The 21,786-nt window shown below is 39.2% G+C and overlaps 1 protein-coding gene across 4 annotated transcripts in view; it reads left to right on the top strand.

Moving 5' to 3' along the window:
* The first annotated feature begins 493 nt into the window (after window positions 1-493).
* LOC126419798 (protein bric-a-brac 1-like) overlaps window positions 494-21,786 on the top strand; it is a 194,345-nt gene continuing 173,052 nt past the window's right edge. For 3 of the 4 annotated variants that reach the window (XM_050086982.1, XM_050086984.1, XM_050086985.1), the window contains exons 1-2: window positions 494-665; window positions 11,782-12,121. In XM_050086982.1, the coding sequence (XP_049942939.1) occupies window positions 11,846-12,121 (276 nt within the window). In that variant the 5' untranslated portion in view covers window positions 494-665; window positions 11,782-11,845. Of the gene's footprint in view, window positions 666-5,243; window positions 5,326-11,781; window positions 12,122-21,786 lie in introns of those variants that run through there. The other variant, XM_050086983.1, reaches the window with a different exon arrangement.

The raw sequence follows: 21,786 nt of genomic DNA, 5'->3' as shown, positions 1-21,786 counted from the left end.
TTTGTGTTACCATGACGCAATTACCGTGTACAATTTATGTATTTGAAATTATATTCAACGTATATAATTGTTTAGAGGACTGCACAGCCAAAAAAAATTGTCTTGAAAATGGTGGAAGAGTACGATTTGTACCATAAACAATATAAAATTTAACATTCTAACTGCTGGATCTCCTTCTGCTGTAGGACAATGGTCAATGCGCAGAGTTACTGATCGTGCAGTAAGGTGGGGGAAGAGACAACTGTAAATAATTGTCTGGCGCGGTCTGAAATCGAAAGTGGCTTGGCGTCATTCGGAGATTTTTAGTGTTGATGTGATAGACCGTGACGATATGCAACTGTTAGGAAGTTGCGTGTAGTCTTTACCATCTTAGTTCGTGTATTATAACAAGAGATGGCGCGCAAAGACAGTCATCTATCGACTTGAGGCTTACGGCGACTTCTGCTGAAGACTGAAAAACTCCAGGGATAACATAAGAAGCAATATCCTATAAGTTCACAAATGTCATCCCTAGATATCACCACCGTACCGTTTTATGGGTCACTTGTTTATCGTTGTAGATCTATGTAATAGCAAAAAGGAGAAACTGCAGTTTTTAGCGTTATTAGTGTGTGGTATTTGAAGTTGCGGTTAGTACGTGAAATTCTTTGGTAGAATCTTCGCAAGTAAGTATATCTGACATAAGTAAAGACGCATTCAACTTTTTGATGTCCTGAGTAGTAGTTTTCTTTGAGTGGAAATATATGCTTGGACTATTGTTAATGAAAATGACAAGTAGTATAGAATTCCTTAGCTCCCGGCATAACCCATAATTTGTTATAATACATGAAGTGACTCTATCATTGATGAAATACAAGACTTATGCGAGAACGACATGCTAGTGGCACAAAATCAGACGCGAGCTCTTGACCGGTGTTGCAGTGTCTATATTTTCTTTATTTTGTTCTTATTTTATAAGTGAAGAATAAAATGTTAGAAATATCTCGTAGCAGTGTTTGGCCCCGTCAGTAAAATTTCAGAATTTCTTACATTTCTATTGCAGTGCATAGTAAAACATATGATCGTCATATTTTTGAAGTTTCTGAAACTGTTTACGGATTCGTAGTATTAACTATTGTATGGACGTCGGTACCCTGGAGCTGGAGAAAGGTGTTAGAGCAGCAGCATTAAGAGGCAGCATTTTGTTGAGTGAATTAGGCAAGGGTATATCTTAAAATGAGTGAAAATTAGAAATTCCTAATTTTAACAGCCATGATCGTAACATAATAGGCGCCACCAATTTCGTAACGGTGGTAAAAGATGAAAGTTGCTGCTCTCTTGATGTATGAAGCAGTTATCTGTAAATAAATAAAAAATAAATAAATAAATACTTTCGCTGCCGGAACAGCTGTACTAAGAGTGTGAGATTGGGTTGTACTGCGGTGTTTTTGTAATGCGAGCAAATTCGATGCACATGTTGAGTGACTAACGCTTCATTCGCTGTTGCACATAGCTGAGAGAGCAGTTAGTAGTAAATAAATATGTTTGAATTGACGTAATTTCAGAATAAATATTTTTCTGTGATTGAGAAAATCTGTTACGTATTTATAAGAATCCAGGGTTCGGGAAAAACTTCGGAGTCAGTGAAAATGTTCATGACTGAAGCATGTGGTCAGACGAATCCTGTCATCAATTACGAAAAAAAGATCAAAGAAATGACCACTGTCGTAGCTTCCGTAATTGGAAATATCACAAATAGTATAAATTCAGAATATTAGATTATTTTAGGATATGCTCTTTTCAGTTGGTGTAAGCTCCGCATATTTTACTTAATTTTCTTTCTTTCCGCTTATTACAATGTTGCTTGCTGTGCTTTCTCCATAACATAAATCTTATAAATTCATTTCGTAGATCCATATGCTACCGTGTTAGTATCCCATGCTTCTGCACTTTTGCAGCTGTTACCATGTGTAAAGTTGGTTTAGTACTAAAACTTCAGAATCTTCCCAAGTGCCCTTTATGCAAACATTACCAATTGCTTTGTGCATTAGTATTGGATAAAAAAAAAAAATTAAGTTGATGCCATGCTACAATTGTGTGTGTGTGTGTGTGTGTGTGTGTGTGTGTGTGTGTGTGTGTGTGTGAGGGGGCTGCTCTTTTAGGTTATTGAAAGCTGTTATATTTAAATTATTGATTTATGTTAACTTGAGGAATTGTTCTTAGGCTTACAGAGAACGGAGTTGACACTCAAGGCAAGTGAGCCCTACTGGATTTCTAATTTCAGCAGAACCACATCTTGAAGCAGCTACCAATGTAGTACAGCCATAATACACTGTCATCATAACCGTCTCAACCGTTTTTATTACATGTGGTATAGGAGAGAGATTACACGTCTTACGTAGGCCTAACTTGTCTTCCTTCATGTAGGGTTGTTGACAACAATAACAGCATCTACTACTACTACTACTACTACTACAATAACAGCATCTACTACTACTACTACTACTGCTACTGCTGCTGCTGCTGCTGCTGCTGCCACCACCACCACCACCACCACCACCACCACCACCACCACCACCACCACCACATCTACTCATAGTAGTTCTATTGAACACTTGTTTGACATAATAGAATGATATACCCATTCAATTGGTAAAATGTTCATCTGCATGTTGAGGCTTCTAATTAAAAAAAGGTTAACATGTTAAATAATGAAAAGTTATCAGTTATTAACTGTGTGTGTGTGTGTGTGTGTGTGTGTGTGTGTGTGTGTGTGTGTGTGTGTGTGTTCCATGTATTTTTTTTTTTGTTCCTTGCAAGACAGAAAAAAACAATCAGTCCAGTTGTTTGCACAGTCCACAAGAGGGTCAAGAGGAATATTTGATAGTTGTCAGATTTGACTAGTGATGTAATGTTAGGGGCTGCATTTACAGTAGGATCCAACACATATGGATCTGAGATATGTTAGAGTATAGAAATTGTCAGATTACTGGATTTTCATTGAAAAACTCTGTTTTTTTATTTGTATTGAAACATTTGACTCACAAAACAAGAAGAAAAGTACTATGTAGAACTCAGATTACATGTTAACAATACTTTATATACGTTTTTTTGTAACAAACATATTAATTTTAATGTATTAATCGTTTTTATGTTCATCTTCATCAATAGGCTTCTTATGTGATATGAAGTCATCAGTCACCCCCTCGCCCCGACTGAGGAGATTTTTATAGCTTTCTCTCGCAGCCTCCTTAAAAGTAAAACATCAGCTGCTTCTATGTCATTTTCCTCCACCACATGACGCATGTTAAGTGCAATCACAGCATTGTTATGTCATATGGTCTGTAATGTCAAAAGTTTCCCATTGTTCTTCATTGTCATATGTAGTTAACATGTCTTGGATAATCTTATCACTCATCAGCTGACAATTTTCATCTTTGTTTCCGAATAACCAGTCATTTACATGTTAACAGATGTGTGTTGCAGCATCATTTGAACAGATATTGTCAGTTTTTTCTTGGAGCTGCATGGTTTTCTCATTGTTAATGGGTTCTCAATAAGTTTATGTTCTTTAAAACATTTTTTGTGCATGTTTGATAAAGGAATAAAGGAAGATAATGGCCATAGTTTATCCCTCACACGTACCACAATTTAGTCGAAATACTTCCCCAAGCCCAAGCAAGGTTGTAAACATCATCTTTAACATTTATTTATGTTAATGATTCGATAACATTTTCCACTTTACTAATTACTCTATACTGCAAGCTTTTTTTAAACCTTAACAGTTTGGATAATATTCTGATCCATAGTGGATGTTCAGGGCAGTTATCCAGTACCAACAACGCTTTGAGACACATTTTGCTTCTTGAGGAGCTCTTTGATCGATGGTATGAACTCCACGTGAAACCACTCACTGAAAAATTCCCATGCTATCCAAGCCCTGTTTTGGTGTTTATACTTGAATGCTAGATGTTTTAAGTTTTTGAACGCCTTGGGAGTTTTTGATTTTCCTATGACAAGCAGCTCAAGTTTGTGCGTTCCACTAGCATTAGAGCATGACTGTATCTTTATTTTTCTGCCAGGAGCACTTGCCTCTGCTTTGTGCCTGGATGCTTTGTTGGACAAATGTTTCCAGAACAATTTGCTTTTGCCCGCATTATAAATCTGACTAGGACAAAGACTTAACTCTTTTCATATTGTGGTTAGCAAGCATGTAACAAATCTTGTTTAAACTCACCAAGCCATCTGGTACTTGTATGGAAATAGTCTTTTTTCATAATTTCTTTATAGAAAAATCTCCCTTTTCTTTGATAAAATGTCCTGAATTTTGAGTGTGTTTACTACGTTCATGAAGAAACCATGTTTACAAAGCTTCTTCAATTATCAACTGGTACTCACCAGTTTGTATCACTTCCCTGCCACTGCGTTTGCTGTTCAAATTGTGCACAAACCCCTCAATTTTATTGAGATTCTTTTTAATGTCATAGAGGGTAGCACACCCAACACCATAGAACAAAGCTGAATTGTTAATTTTTTCTCCTGTGTTTAATTTTTTAATAATTTTGGGTCAACCAAAGTCAATGTCTTGTTTACTTTTTTCACTACCTGCTTGAGACACATTGTATGAAAGATATGAAACATTCACTAACACTGTCGAAGCAAGTTAAAAGAGGGCACTAATTTGATTGCACAATGTATGCAATAATCAAAAATTGGAGGCCGACTACGTATTGTTTACTAAACTGTTCAATTGAAGTGGTCCCACTCATCCACATCACATGATCTCGGCATGTTGTGTCGGATTATTGGACGTGTTGGGCTGGCGAAGTGTCAAATTATAGAAACTCTACTGTATTGAATTTTATTGTTTTTTTGGTAAAGCCAACTACTGTGTTAACAAAGAAACTTGGTTGTGGTGACAGATTGATCTACAGCTTTTCCCGAGGTGTAGGTTAGGTTGGAATGTGATAGTTTAGTTGTGAGTTGGCGAAGCTAACAAATCTGTAACTAACAAGAGCCTGGGTTTGGTGACACTGATCTGTAAGCTGTTTGAAAAAATTGCCACCGATACCACATTATAGTTGCAATTTTGTATAAGCCGTTTGTTGCATTTTTCCTGCATCACTGGTCAAAGCCAACATCTCATATCGTATGTTCTTCTTTATCCCTGCAATTTTTCCTACATCACTGGTCAAAGCTGACGACTCATATTGAATATTCCTCTTTCTCCCCACAGGAATGTGTCACATTTATTAAGTGGTGGTGATGCAGCCAACCATATAAAATGCTGTATCCTGTTTAAGTGGCAGTTCTGTAAATTGTTGCGATGTTTCCAGAAGTCAGAAAGTAATTATCCAACATCTGCAATCTCCTGAAGTGTTTGTTTGATGAAAATAATCTGATCTCTCTCAAATCACAAAGTGGTGTCAACTTGTAGCAGCAGCACCACTGTATTCTTCAGCAAACTTGTCAGTAGGCTTGGTCTTTTCATTTCTTATGTTTTTTATTGGATCCTTTTAGCTGTGGATCTGGAGTGTTCTCCTAGTGGATTTGAGATAATAAGGCATTAAATTATAAAACAATTGTGGATGTTACTTGCAATGTTGATAATGATAGATGCTGAAAGAACGACCAGTGTTCTACGATACAGTAAAGTTTGTAGAGGGATTTGTGAGGTTGGGAGAGAGAATTGAAATCGAAAAGAAGGATCTCTGATAGAATGTTTATAAGTTAAACCATTTTGTTAGTGTCATTGAAACTGAGCAGAAGAGTACTTGCAGAAGATGACATGGGGTTGCAGAGAGGTTAGATTATGAAGAGACAATAACTTACATCCAGGTAAATAGGAATAATAAAAAAGTCTTTAGAGGAAGGCCTGATCTTCAAAGCTCAAGACATTCACAATACCTTACTTTTGTAGCAGCACTTTACTTGCCCATCTGCACATATCTATTTGTATTTTACAGTTACTAGACACAAAATATCGTGGCATGTTTCACTTTTTTACACAGATATGTGGTTTGAGCTTGTTTTGCTGTCCAGATGTTATCTGCACACAAATTACTAATGTCATCTTGAAAAACATTTGCTATCCAATGCAGCTAAAGCTCTCAATCTATGGTGGTGACTGGGGGAGGGTGGGGGGGGGGGGGAGCAGTAGTAGTAGTAAACAAGATAGATGAGTACTAAAAACATTCTTTAAAATTTTGGTTATGTGATAAACCATCTTAAAGACTGCCAATTCAACTAAATACCAATGGATCACAATTAAAAACAACTTAAATTTGCACTATAACACAGAAAATGTCATGAGGAAGGCAAACTGAAGATTTTTATTGGCAGAACACTTGGAACATGCAACAAACCTAACAGGGTCTACACTAACAGGGTCTACACTACGCCTCTGTTCTCTTCTGCAGTATTATTGTGTGGTACAGGAGTCTCACCAGATAGGAGTGCCAAAGGACATCAAAGTTCAAAGAATGACCGTCAGTTTTCTGTTATTGTTAGATGGGGGAGAGTGTCACAGATTTAATAAGTGGTTTGGAGTGGCAATAATTAAAACAAGGCATTTTTTCAGTACGGCAAGATCTTTCCACGAAACTGGCATCACTAACATTCTCCTCTGAATGTCAAAATATTTTGTTGACTCCCAGCCACATAGAGAGAAATTACCCCACTTTGATAGTGAAATCGGAGCTCATATGGAAAGATTTGAGTGTTGGTTTTTTCCCCACTTGAGCTTCTTGAGAGTGGAATGGTAGAGAAATAGTTTGAAAGCAGTTCTGTGCACGATCTGCCAAATATTTAAGTGTGAATTGCAGAGTAACCATTGGTTTCATCCTCTGCCTATTTAAGAGAGAAGCTGTCAAATATTTTCTGAGTTTTCAGTGTATGTAATGTGTTGTGCCCGTAGCAGTCCTGGGTGTGATCACTGTAAACCTTGTACAGTCTGCAGATAACTGTCTAAGTGCTGAGCCTTTTTAAGACGATACAGTAGTGTGCTAGACTAGCAGTTGCACCATACTCACATCTTTTGGCATATAAGCTTAAATCCTAGTTCCTCAGACAATTGTAATGAATCAGAAATGACCTGGCTTATATTATTTATCCAAAAAATTGAGTAAATGATGTTGGAAGCCATTGTGATATTTTGTTTTCACCATCCTTTTCTTATTAATATCCTTGACTCTCTGTACCTGCTTGTTGTGGCTTTTATTAAATGTTTTGGACAATTAATTTAAATTGGTGACAAAGGATGAAGATGAATGTTTAAAAATAAATATCCCTTTTTTTCATCAGTTGGGCAAAATTTCATGGAGCTGATTGCATTCCTTATCAAATACAAAAGGTTGTATTTTAAAAACTTTAAACAGGGTGGTTAGAAACAGCCTTAAAAGCTCGTAATAGTGTTGGAGGTTGGTTTGTGATGAGAAATAATTATTAAGAAAAAATTCGATATGCTGCACCATTTGAGTTCATTGGCTTTCAAATTAGCCAGTCAGGCCATTGCATGAGCAAATTAAAGTGACCTGCCAGATATGGTGTTGCCAAATGTGTTCTTTGTTTGGTTTTCTGAAACTGAGCAAGAGAGCAAAACAAAAAATTGGACATGGGATGGTAGTAAGACTGAGCAGTCTTGTCTGCTGTCATCTACATAGTGAGAAAAACTGACATTAATCGTGTTTGGTAGGCTGCTTGAATTTGCACACACAATGGCCTGATTGGCTGGCTTCAGTTCTAATTAACTTGGAAACGGCACAGTGCATCAGATTTTTTTTTCTTAACAATTATTTCTCAGCACAACCTACCCTGCAACTCCGTGCAAGCATTCCAGACTTTTTGACCAACCTGTATAGATCAGTACTTCTAGGACAGCCAGAGTCTGTGGCTGAGTAGGTCAAGTGATGTTCCCAAGCCTTTTCTTAGCTTTCCTTGTATGTTGTCCCTACAGTTTTGTGCAATAGTGACTGTTTCTCCTACGTGCGTGCGTGCTCGTTTTGGAGTCTGTGCCAGCTGCCGTAAGTTTGATTCAACAGAACATTTCAACTTGGTCCCAAAACTTTTGTAATATTCACATTTTCACCATTGTTGTTTTCGAGAAAGTATATACTTAACTCAAGGGCAAGGGTGGGGGGGTGGGGGGGGGGGGGAGGTGGAGAAGTGACCTCTACACCTAACTGAACTTTGTGAGAGTTCCTTCGACACGTGTAGTTGTCTTGGGTTCACGGGTAACCAGTATTACATTCTGTTGTTGAAATGTGAGAGGTGAATGTGGCCTCTGTTGGTCAAGAATAAATTATTTAGGGTCTGTAAGTTTTCCAGTAGCATATTTTAGTTACTCAATAACATTGGACCTGAACATCATCTGTGTTTACGCACAAAATCTGGTGGCAAATTTCCAAGAGCATTAATTCTTCTATAGAATTTGTGCAAAGTAGGGGATCTGCCAAATTGCATCACGGTTTTCTACACAAGTTGTTCAACCCCTGAGATTAAACAAAGTAGTATAAGCAGGCACCATAAAGGCCTGCAATAAGCAAATTATAACTTTTTTGTTGAAAATTAGTTCGAAATGTGCTTCTTTTATGAAAGCTGTCATTAATGTGAATTTTGTGGAGCAAGGCCCTGTAATTAATTTTGAATATTATCCTACATTGCTTTAGGATACTGTGTAAATGTCTATAAGAGGAAATGTCTTGCCGGAATAGAGGTATATGTAAAACTGATAAGGTTAACATGTAACCACAAGATATGGATTGTTGGTTGCAAGGTGGTTTTATGTGCAGTTACGGAGTTCATATTAGACGTGAATCACATTTAAGACATAACAATGTTATCCTCTTCTATGCTACAAGATAATTTTAATGAAAAATTTTTCGTAAATCCTCCAGCAGGCGCTCACTTTTCCTGTGCAGGAGTAGTTGCATGACATTGAGTGTGCGACATACATTTTTCTGTTCGAAAACAATTCCCTTATAAACTCATGTTACTATTGATATTAATTAGTTTTTTTTTTTTTTAAAGGCAGATATTCTACCACTCAAACTGATATTAACAATATCAGAATAAGTTTTTTGTATAATTAATACAAAAAGTATTTTATCACTACAGTTGATAACAATAACTAATAGTACCACTTGTCTAATCAAGAAAACTGTCTAAACTGTTACTCCTTTCAAAGCAAAAGGAGGTCTCAATATTTAATATGGCTGTTAATGGCGCTTATTACTATAAACATAGATATAAATCTAAGCATCTAAATTATACAGTTTAAAAAGACAGTTCTGATTCCCTATAAGTGTTGAAAATAAATATATTGACGTTCACTGCCTACTAAAACAATATTATATTAAGTTACAGGCAGACCATGTTCACCACTCAGTAATTTGAGAGAGGTCAATATCAGATCACTAGTCATTTGAGTCTACAGTTGCAACGTCACACTTTTCACATGTGTAACCTAATAATTATATGCTTCCTGCAGACAAAACTCTTATGTGAATCACACTTTATTTTTGTGTTAATATTATTGCCTCAAGGCTCCCCAACTTGCTCAATTGTTGTCCAGTACATTTGGAGGCACAGCTAAATATCTTTAGGAAGTCTTGGAATTTTGGATTTTCCTATTAGATGTGATTTCCCTAGATCATAAGCCAAGTTCTTTAGAAAAATCCTTCTTGAAACCCTTTGATTTTCTCCATTTTGGTGAAAAAGGATTGAGGTATTGATGCCCGCAATGCCCATTAGCATGAAAAAGATTGCTAAAGCCATCTTCTCGTTATATGAGCCACACCTGGTCAATTGTATTCATGGCATTGTAATGTAACATAAATCTGGCTTTCGGGAATCGTCTATAGCTGACAGTGTTGGAACTGCCTTGTTCTTGTTCGGCATGTATGTAACCACTGTCATATTCTTCTTATATATGAAAAGGGACAAATCTGCTGCTAGGTTTTTTTTTTTAGACAAGAATGCCAAGTGAATTTCTCGCTTATTCTTTCTGAGTGTACCAACAGATGGAAGATTTTTCTTTAATAGTGACAAAGCCAGGGGGTAGCTTATCTGTCAACTGTCCATTGTTATATTCCTGTTGGGTTCCTCTGTGTGACTCCCTTTCTAAATCTGAATTTGAGACTACATCAAGCTGCTTTCCACAGTATACCTCAAGATAGCTTATGAAAAAAGGTTTTTGCATTGGAGAGCGAAAATACGTTAATGCCTTGTTAGGCAGTTTTGTTGGGAATATATTGTACAAATCCATAGCAACCCCTAAAAGCATGAGGTTTCACATCAATGGTTAAAACTCAGAGTTTGTGCGTACCCTTGGAATTTGTCACAAACTCCGCCTAAATGGAATGTACTACAGCCAGCTTATCAGATGTCCTTCTCTTTTATCTGGTTTTATAATTTATTGTATCTCGTGACAGTTCTTTCAGTTTCGATTCCTGATCCATTTGCATTCCATGGCTCCTGTACAGTTGTGTGGTTAGCTTTCTTTATTTTCAAAAGATAAAATAAACCAAGGGACACCAGTAGCTCACTTCTTATCTTTTCTTTACTATCTCTTTCTCTCTGATAGTCAGAAAATTCTGGTTTGAGCAGAATGTATTTGTTTGTATATTTTACAATGTGATCAATCATTTCCGTGCTAAGTATTGTACTGAGTCCAGAAATGTCAGGTGTTACAAGCCTGACATAGCATTTGGTCCTGCAAAAGTTTTTACCACATTTTTATTTCTCGCTTTGCTTGTGTCTGAGCTAACAGTTTTCCTTTATTTAGTAGCTTTGTCTCTTTCTACAAAGCAATCACCAGTAAAACCTGTTTGGCAGTTAGCATCTTCATTTTTATTCAACTCATATTCTCATTAATTTCCACTGTCATAGTCACTATGAGCAATAATTACCTCATCTTCATCTTCAGTATCATCTTTTATAAAATCTGAATCTCCGGTCATGAGACACTTAAGTTCCTCATCACTGTAATGCTTTCTTGTGGAACAGCAGCAGTTCTAGTGAATATGAATCAGAGGAATAATGGAACAGTGGCTATATTCCTGCAGTCTTTTTGCAATATTATGAAAGTAACATAGAGATTCTTGTAGCCGTATTGCACAACCTGCTTCAAACTTCGTGAACTGTTGATAATGGCATCTTTTTCATCTTAAAGTCTCTCCAGAATATCACCTCACTATGTTGAATCTCAAAGGTAACTACCACTTACTAACATTACCAGGTCTATTTAAAACAAATCTGATTTCCATCCTGATAGTGGTGCTACTAGGTCCACACATTCGTGACTGGCACTTAGTTTGAATAGACATCATCTTTCAGTTGCAGAAACACGCCTACCAACTTTATCTATCTTGCTCATCTTCTTCATGGTGTTGTGATTTTTTTCTCTGTCAGTGTATATAAGATATTAATGAACGGAAACATTTTAAAATTTGATCTGTCCTTCATTTCATAGGAGGATGCAAAGAACAAAAGTTATATATGTAAGATTTTGGTTTTGTAATGTTTCTTTGAAATGGTAGGTGATGCTATGAAGTATATACCATGATGTGCTCCAAGATATTTTGTGTGTGTGTTTTTAGTAACTGCTTTGACTCTGGGTTATCTACTAACTGAACAGACCAGTGAATGAAGAAAAATGTGGGCTCTACATTTGGGATCCTAAATTTTGTGTTACCTGTTTTATGCCCTTCACATTGTCGTATAGCATCATTAGTAATTTTCTAAAGCAATTTATGCTGTTAAATGATTACAGGCTGATATCAAGAATTATGTTCATTGTTACAGGTGATTGTCTATACTGGCCCTGTCCCTGTCATCACTGACCGCGTAGCTGGAGGCTTTCAGTATCATGCTTGCATCTCAGCAGTTTTGTGTGAAGTGGAATAGTTATACCACTAACTTGCAAAATGTGTTCCCACGACTTCTTTCCTCGGAACACTTTGTCGACCTCACTCTTGCGTGTGAAGGTCGAATGATAAAGTGTCACAAAGTCGTGCTGTCAGCATGCAGCACATATTTTGAAAAGATGCTTGTGAACAATCCGTGTCAACATCCAATCATATTCATGAAGGACATGAAACACTGGGAGGTGCAGGCACTTGTTGATTTTATGTACAAGGGGGAGGTAAGTACTTTTTCTTACTTTGCGGTAGAAAATGTTTTTCGCTCTTATGTACTATTAGGGAGATAGCATACTTAAAAGGAAAAAAAAATCAGTGACATTTACTGTAAGTCACTGTGCCATTAGGAGCAGTGTGTATTTAGTAGACAGAAAGGGAGGATTGCTGTGGCTTAGTGCCATTAGTAAAAAATATTTGGTGTTACAGCTGCAGTACCAAGTCCCATTGACTGAAGTGGATACATATTTTGTAGATAGTAATCAACGTGTGACGGTAAACACAAATGAACTCGAGCAAAAAAATGGATAAAAAAAATAAATTCACAATTATGGAATTATTGACTGCTTTCCTCATCTTTCAAAGACAATTTTGTGCAATTTGGTAATTAATTTACTTCATGGTTGGAGCCCATTGGAAGCATATGTTTCTTGATTATGACCATGTGAGCTACTGAACAGGTGCCTTGTTCTGGTATGAGAGCACCTTTTTGATTCAATTCAAAGGATATTGTTCCTGCTAAAGAGCTGGTTACTAGTTCGCACATTTTCAAATACCACTCTTGATGGTAACACGAGAGCCCTAACTAAGTCAGTTGCACTTTTCCTGTTGACAGATTCTGCTCATTTTCCCCCTCTCGTTGGACTTTCACACCAGCACTAGGCTGTTCTGAGTGTAGTGGTGGATCATGATTTCTTCTAAAGCTACATAACAGCACCAGAAGTCCTTCAGAATGTGCTTTTGATTTTCCCTATTCACGATTTGGAAACTTCCTTTTTGAAGCTTTAATGATGTGGAGTCAACAAATGTGTTGGCTTCTTTCTATCTGGACATTCATATAGGGCATTAGGAACTTCTTGATGCCTACTATTTGACACACACTTGTTTTTATATGGTTGCCTTCTGTCACAGTGTCATAAACTTTGTCAACCATTTGTTTAGAAAAGATCCTCTGTCAGGTGTAAAATACATGCCAGATCTTGTGCTCTTCGACCACGTTTAAATTCAGTTACAAAGTAAGACATGGTCTTGGGCGCTAATCCAGAGTACACACGAAATTCTGTCTGAATTTGAGCCATATTCTGTACTTTTCATGTAAACGGTATGATCGATGTATTAATCAAAGATTAGGTGTGGTTTGAGTTGCTTGTGTCACTTTGACAATGACTGGTGTGAAATCGATTGGTGTGAAATCGTAGAAAAGGTCTCTAATGAATTGAATGTTCATGTGTAAATGACAAAACATATTTGTAAAGAGGGTGTATTACATTGCATTCTAAGAAAAATTGGTCATACCTACTAACGTTCAACAATTCTGTGCAAAAGACATCCTGTTGCACAATGACACCATATTACATTAGTCTGTCATGCGAGGGCCGAAGATGGTGAAGGATAGGAAAGGCTCACCATGGTTTTTGGCTTTTTGCAGATCCAAAAGAAGTCATAGCTTTAGTTACTAATGAAAGCTGTTACAGAAACAGGATGAATTCAAAAGCAGGATTCCACCTACCAGAAAATTTAGTGTTCTAATGGTATATAAAATCTAGTAATGAGTCAAAATTGTGAATCCCATCACTTGGTCACTCAGATTTTGAAATGGAGAATATAATCATGCTTCTCATCATAACTTGGAGGAAGAGGAGGAGATATAACAAAGCTAGCAGTTTTTGTTAGAAGATGTTTCAGATAATTTGGATGTGATTTTCAATTATTTCAAGGCAAATCAGAGCTAAAAAAGAGAAAACAACTGAAATACAATATTAAGAAAAATAATTTGTAGAATAATTAAACAGAAGCAACAGCCACTCCAGGAATTGATATTTAGTATGACACAGAAGAGTGATGTATACTACAATCAGCAGGCAGTAGGCTTGCTACACCAACTGCCTCTGCAGGATACATCACATGAGAAGTCGTTTGAAGGTTGTGTGAAGCATGATATCTCTCTCTCTCTCTCTCTCTCTCTCTCTCTCTCTCTCTCTCTCTCTCTCTCTCTCTCCATTGAGTCTGTCATCCGAACAGCCTTTTCCAGATGGCAACACCTGCTTGTTGTCTTTTTTGACTTACGTAAAGCATAAGACACGACTTGGCGACATCATATCTTTGCCACATTGTATGAGTGGGGTCTCTGGAGACCACTCTTGATTTTTAACAAAAACTTCCTGTCGCTCCGAAGTTTCCATGTCCGAGTTGGTGACTCCCATAGTTCCATCCATATTCAGGAGAATGGAGTCCCACAGGGCTTTGTATTGAGTGTGTGTCTCTTTTTAGTGGCCCTTAACGGTTTAGCAGCAGCTGTCGGGCCCTCCGTCTCACCTTCTCTGTATGCAGATGACTTCTGCATTTCGTACTGCTGCTCCAGTACTGTTGTTGCTGAGCAGCGCCTCCAGGGAGCCATCCGCAAGGCACAGGCATGGGCTCTAGCCCACAGCTTCCAGTTTTCAGCCGCAAAGTCGTGTGCCATGCACTTCCTACGGCATCGCACCATTCATCCAGAACCCACACTTTACTTTAATGGCGATCCACTGTAGTGGAGACATATAAATTCCTAGGACTGGCTTTCGAAGCACGATTGATTTGGCTCCTTCGTCTTGGTCAGCTTAAGCAGAAGTGCTGGCAGCACCTCAACATCCCCCGTTGCCTGAACAACACCAATTGGGGTGCAGATCAGTGTACGCCGCTCCTGCTCTACAGAGCCCTTGTTCAGTCCCGAATTGACTATGGGAGTGTGGTTTATGGTTCGGCGGCGCCTTCAGCATTGCATTTACTCGACCCTGTGCACCACTGTGCTGTTCGATTAGCGACAGGAGCTTTTGGAATGAGTCTGGTGACCAGTGTACTGGTGGAGGCTGGTGTCCCTCCACTGCAGATCAGAAGTGCGCAACTGCTCACCAGTTACGGAGCAAACATTCATAGTTCCCATGAGCATCCGAATTACCGCCTCCTTTTCCCGCCAGTGGCAGTCCATCTCCCGTATCGGCGGCCCAGATTTGGGCTAACGATTGCAGTTTCCGTGCGGTCCCTTCTCTCCCAAACTGGAGTCCTTCCCTGTACCACCTCTACTTGCGGTCCGTTCACTTAAGCCTCCATGGTGTACGCCTCGGCCGCAGCTTTGTCTGGACCTTTTGCATGGCCCTAAGGACTGCGTTAACCTGGCTGTTCTCCGCTGTCACTTCCTCTTGATTCTGGATGTGTTCCAGGGCTCTGAAGTGGTTTACACTGACGGCTCAATGGCTGATGGTCACATAGGCTTCGCATTTGTTCATGGAGGACATATTGTACAGCACTCCTTGCCAGTTGGCTGCAGTGTTTTCACTGCAGAGCTGGTGGACATATCTTATGTTCTTGAGTACATCTGCTCGTGCCCTGGCGTGTTATTTTCCTTGTGTACTGACTCATTGAGCAGCCTACTAGCTGTCAACCAGTGCTGCCCTCGCCACCATCTGGTAGCATCCATTCAGGAGTCCATCTATGCCCTGCCGTTCTGTGGTGTTTGTGTGGACCCCAGGACACGTCGAAATCCCCAGCAATGAACTTGCCAACAGGTTGGCCAAACAGGCGATGCAGAAACACCTTCTGGATATAGGCATCTCCGAAGCTGACCTGTGTTCTGTCTAACACCCCAGGATTTTCCGGCTTTGGGAGACGGAATGGCATAACAGCAAGCACAACAAACTGCGTGTCATTAAGGAGACTATGAATGTGTGGAAGTCTTCCATGCAGGCCTCTTCCAGGGAATCAGTTGTCCTCTGCCGGCTCCACATTAGCCATACGTGGCTAACGCATGGTTACCTACTCCATCACGAGGACCCACCTCAGGGTCGCTGTGGCTCCCAAATGGCAGTCATCCACCTCTTGCTGGACTGCCCACTTTTAGCCGCTCCGCGGCAGACTTTTAACTTTTCTAGCACCCTGGCTTCGTGGTTGGGCGACAATGCCTTTACAGCAGCTTCAGTTTTACATTTCACCCGTGAGAGTGGATTTTATACTTCTATGTAGTTTTTAGTGCATGTCGTTTGTCCCTCTGTGTCCTCCACCCTAGTGCTTTTAGGGTGGAGGCTTTAATGTGTTGTAGAGTGGCTGGCTTTCCCTTTTTATTTTCGTGGTTGGCCAGCCACTGTAATCTGCTTTCATGTTTTACTCTCTTCTGTTTCTAGCGTCTGTTGTTTTCTTGTCCTCTTTTGTTCCTTTTGGTGTTCGTTGCTTTCCCTTCGTTCTTGTTGCTTTTCCTTCCTTTCCGTTTTGTGTTATATGTTTCGTCCATTTTATTCTCACACTTGTGGCATTGTTTTATTAGGAACAAGGGACCGATGACCTCGTAGTTTGGTCCCTTCTCCTGCTTTTAAACCAACCCACCAACCATTTCTCTCTCTCTCTCTCTCTCTCTCTCTCTCTCTCTCTCTCTCTCTCTCTGTCTGTCTGTGTGTGCGTGTGCGTGTGCGTGTGCGTGTGTGTGTGTGTGTGTGTGTGTGTGTGTGCGCGCGCGCGTGCGTGTGTGTGTGTGTGTGTGTGGGCGCGCGCGCGCGCGCGTGTGTGTGTGTGTGGGCGTGCGCGCGCGCGCGCGTGTGTGTGTGTGTGTGTGGGCGCGCGCGCGCGGGTGTGTGCGCGTGCCTGCGAACAGTGTTTGTAGTTTGACATTGTTATTGTGTCATGAATGTATTTCTTAAATGTATTGGAAGTGGATGAGGAGCAGCAGCATAGAGGCGTTCCTGCGTGCCGGCTTTTAAGAGTAAAAAGCCATGAAAAACTGACAGAGAAGTTGTAGCATAGGATCAGTAGACTGCCTATTGGAAGATATATATAAATAGGCATCACAGAATTCATTATGTTCAGTGAAGAGGTTGCCCAACCATTTGTTGTGAATTAATTACTATAAACTACTATTGAAGCTGATGAGTTTTCCACCATGATTTACACACTTCGTTTAGTGAAGTGACTGTGGGGGTATCGAGATTACTTGGGGTTCCGAGCAGTTTCCATATAACAGTAAGCTAAATGTGAGCCCCCTTGTATATGTATGTGACCTGAAGGTAAACAACTGTTCTTTGAAGACTATTGAAAACCTCAATTAAGAAAATTGTGAAATTTGGAAGCAAGTCCAGTGAGGTTGACTGTTCTTGTGCTGGTGCATCAGCCATTCACTCGATGTTTGAAGGGAATGTCTACAAGTAACCTTATAAAACTATGTTAGCTATATTTATTAAGTTAGTTATATTTCAGATTTGCCCAGCATAATTGAAATAGGCCCAACACTTTTCCAGTTAGCCATACATTTTGACACTTTAATTGCTCTTTGCTTTATTTCCATGGCTGTCTAAGTGCCTTCTAAATGTGCTTTAAGTTATGATCTCAGTACAGAGATTGTTACCAAAACATGATGACTTGGAGTTTTATTCCCAGCACTGGACATACACATTGTTGTATATGCACCAATATTCACCAGTGGTATCACTCTATAAAATATCTATTCTGTAAATGTTTCCAGTGCTAGAGGATGAGACATTCGTGTTGCTCTTAAGAAACAACAGTATTATTTGCATAGCTTGTGCTTCAGTTGAAAGGCAGAGTGAGTTGTTTCAGTGGTTAGCAAGCAGTTGAAAGGAGAATGGTTAAAGTCTCCATCTGTCCATCCATATTCAGTTTTTCTTGTGTCCCTAAATGCTTCTTTTGAGAAGGCCGCCGGCCGCGGTGGTCTAGCGGTTCTGGCGCTGCAGTCCGGAACCGTGGGATTGCTACGGTCGCAAGTTCGAATCCTGCCTCGGGCATGGGTGTGTGTGATGTCCTTAGGTTAGTTAGGTTTAAGTAGTTCTAAGTTCTAGGGGACTTATGACCTAAGATGTTGAGTCCCATAGTGCTCAGAGCCATTTGAACCATTTTGAGAAGGCCGTCCTATATTTCGCGTCTAATCTAAACTTGGGCTCCTCATCAAATTACCTAGTTATTAAAAAGACATTGTACTCCAGTTTTACAGTACATGAAACCTGCATCCTTGTTGCTTGGATTTTCTGAAATGCAGATTGTGGTAGACTCACTAATAATTTAGATGGAACAGGTCCACAGCCTTGAAAAACTTCTTGAAAGAAATGTTTCCTTCATTTGTTACTCATTCTCTCTCTCTCTTCTCCCCCCCCCCCCCCCCCTAATTTTTCCCCTCCCCACCCACATGATGATTTTCAAACAAAATGTTTAACCTTTTAACTTTATATGTTTTGGGTTACAGGCGTATAAATTCATGGGCAGTCTCTGATTGGCCAGGTTCGAGAGCTCACAGCTTTTATGACAATAATTATCGTGAGTAACTCATTGGCAGTTACAGATGTTTGGCTTGGCTGCTTCAGTTAGGTGTGTTAGTGAAAGACATTGATGGTCTTTGACATTGTAAAGCTGACAGTGAACATGTTTATGATTATTCCTATTGACCTTAAGTATTTCTTTAGTATGGAGAAGAGTGTAATCTCCATCTCAGCCAAATATGTAGAAATGTGAGGGATGTTCGGTAAAAAGTTGCAGTTTTCATGTAGCATGAGAAGTGGTGAGGGGACAGAACAGTTGCTACACTGACTCACAGTTGATCAGCGTGTTGGGAGCTGAAATAGTAAGAAAGCCACAATGCTTTTTATTTACCTAGAGTAGCCATTCAAAATCAGCATTCAATTTGAAAAAAATGTCAAATCTGTTTTGCAGTACAATTTTTAAATCTCAGAGCTACTGATAGCTGTCGTGAAAACTGTGCTGTGGACAAACTGAACATGATTATTGCAGGTGTTGTGCATCTGTGGTATCATTTGTTCAAGAGCAGGGCCATTCATGATGAAAAGAAAAGTGACCATCTGTCTGTGGTCAGTAATGAAATGGTACAGAAACTTGGAGGCAGCAACAACTACTACAGCAAAGTGAAATCAGACTTCCGCAGTATCTCAGCTGTGGGCTAATTTCCTGTAGATTACTTGAAGTGTTTTGTGTGAGACTAAAATTACAGTCACTCAAATTCTGTATATGTTGGGTTTTGTAATTATTTTCTCACAACCTCTAAACTCAATAGATGACTTCTTCGCTAGACTTTTTTTGTTGTGATGTGAAAGGAGAAGCCTACTGAACAAAACAATGACTGGTTGTGAGCCATTGATTTTCTTTGTGAACAATAGAAACAATACTCAGTTGTGTGGGGTCATACTGCCTGGTCAGCCAAAAAAGGGGGGGGGGGGGGGGACTTACGGCGGCACATTAAACTTTTTTTCAGCTAGAATGGTTATGGCTACCTTATCTCGGGATGGTAAAGGAATATTCTTTGTGGATTTTATGGAACATAGAAACATGTGATTCTGGAGCGTACTATTATACAGTAAGAAAACTGAGAAGAGCTATCCAAAACAAGTAGCATACTCTTTTGTGTTCCAGTGTCACATTATTTTCACCACAACGTTTGGTGACACTGGCAAAAAAAGGAATTGTTGCCTCAGTTTGAATGAGACATTTTGGACATCCACCTTACAGTCCAGACATGGTTCTAAATTGGAAACTAGAAAAAGAATTACTAGAGAGCTTATTTTAAATACTGCAAAATTTGCATTCATCACATCTGTGGGGACTGTTGTTTGTCTACAGAGTAAAGACTGGCACAATTACAGTCGTTGAGAGCTATGGTGTGGAAATAGCACAGAAATTGTTTACATGTGCTGCAGATCTTTAAACACACTGGAGTCAATTGAAAAAGCAGTACTGGCATAAGACTGCACTCACTGATTTTGAGAACTTGTGGCATAATCTATATACTAAGCAATAGCTTGTTCCAGATAGACATTACAAGGCCACATGCAAAAGACATACTGTATGCATTGTCAGTTGTCTAGTTACATTCCAATAGCTGGTGTCTATGTGCAAATCATTAACAATGCTTAAAACATAATGTAAGAAAATTAATAGGAAGGTGTCAGTTTATATGGATGTTTCTGAATGAGAGCTGCATTCTGGATAGCCCTTGTATATCTTCTCTTAGTCCTTCAGAAATTTTCACTTCATTATATGGAGAGGTATTGTATCTCTATCAAATGATATGCACTTCCTTCTTTCCAAATGAAAGCACAGAATTTGGCATAGTGCAGCATTTAATTTTTGTTAAAAACAGAATTCTTCTTCTTCCTCCTCCTGAAACGTTCTGCTTAAGCTGGTAGTTTATGGCCGCTTTCGAACTTCTCTTTTCTCCCAGTCTATGGTTCAGCATCTCCTCCCACTGCAGTCCTCATTAGTACACATTATCCTTCACTTGGCCTTTTCATCTTGTTCATGGTCTTCCAAGTCGTCTTTGTCTAGATTCTATCTATTCGAGGGCCACTTCTAGAAGTCCGGTGTTCTAGATACTATAATTTCTTTGAAATCACTTATCAGATGTCGGTCGGTGTAACTGTTGATTTTCATCTCTGTGATTTAAAATTGTAGCAGCAGAAGTGACTGTGGTTTCATAGGGAAAAATTATCAACATATCTATAGTTAAAATTGCTACTATGAGTGTCTATATTTCAATTGAGAAAAACTTTCTTTCAATTCATCTTTTGTATAAGGAATGATAAAAGTGTAAACAATTCTGGTAATATGTGAGTGTAACAGCTTAAATGATTCATCCTCTGCACTGGGAAGGAATGGAGAATCAATGATTTGGTATTCATGAGAAATTTGTGTGTGTCACCTCACTCAGATTTTAGTAAAAATTGCGTAGTATTCACACCAACTGTACGTATGTTTAGTTTAAGTGCAGTTAGAATCAGAAACTAGGACTCAGCTTATTTGAAGAATATAGTTCCCTTCAAGAAACTGAGGAAACACACATGATCACTTGAAGCAAAAGTGTTCAATTGTCTATGGATCTATCTCAGTTTTTACTTTGCATGCAACTTCTTTGTGCGCAAGTTGAGTTTTTGGATGCATAAGTTTTTGTAATTGTGCATGGAAGTGGTTTTATGTACATCAGTGTGAAGTTAAATGCTTCAAGAGGAAATTACTTGTGTTAAAGAGGGAGACGTTACGATCACAGAAGTACATACACCTTTGGCTTCTATGGAAAGAAGTTGTAGTTTCTTTAGCATCAATACTTACACTTTTAAACAGCAAAAGTGGTCAAAATACACTGCCTACCTGCGTGCAAAAGAGAGAGAGGAAAGCATGGCATGCAGAAGGCAAGTTGAAAATGGAATGAGACTTTGTGGGTTGTGAGGGCATATGATGTTACTTCAGCAAAGAACCTGGCAGTATGAGCCCTGTTATCAGTGTGACATTGCACCCTCTGTGGCTTGGTGCATGAAATGATTTGGCTGTCATAAAACAGCTGTTTTCTCGTGAGACAAGCTGGTGTTCTTGATATCCAGGCTACTGGCACTGATATTGTGGTATTGACACCAGAGCTGGCCTCACACGTTCTGTTGGGGACAGAACTGTGGATCTTATGGACCACGGGAGTACCTCAACATCGTGCAGATAGCTCATAGTTATGCTGTGTGTGGACAAGCATTTACGTGTTGAAAACGAGCACTATGGGACAGGCATGAGAGAAGTAACACATGAGGACCCAGGACATCTGTGATATACTGTTCTGCACCAGAATCCCCTCAATCACTACCAGATGTGACCTGAAGTTGCACCTGATAGTTTCCGACACTAAGAGGCTTGAGAAACACAGCTG

This window comes from Schistocerca serialis, chromosome 9, assembly GCF_023864345.2.
Source record: "Schistocerca serialis cubense isolate TAMUIC-IGC-003099 chromosome 9, iqSchSeri2.2, whole genome shotgun sequence".
Taxonomy (NCBI): domain Eukaryota; kingdom Metazoa; phylum Arthropoda; class Insecta; order Orthoptera; family Acrididae; genus Schistocerca; species Schistocerca serialis.
This window is presented reverse-complemented; position numbering and strand designations above follow the sequence as displayed.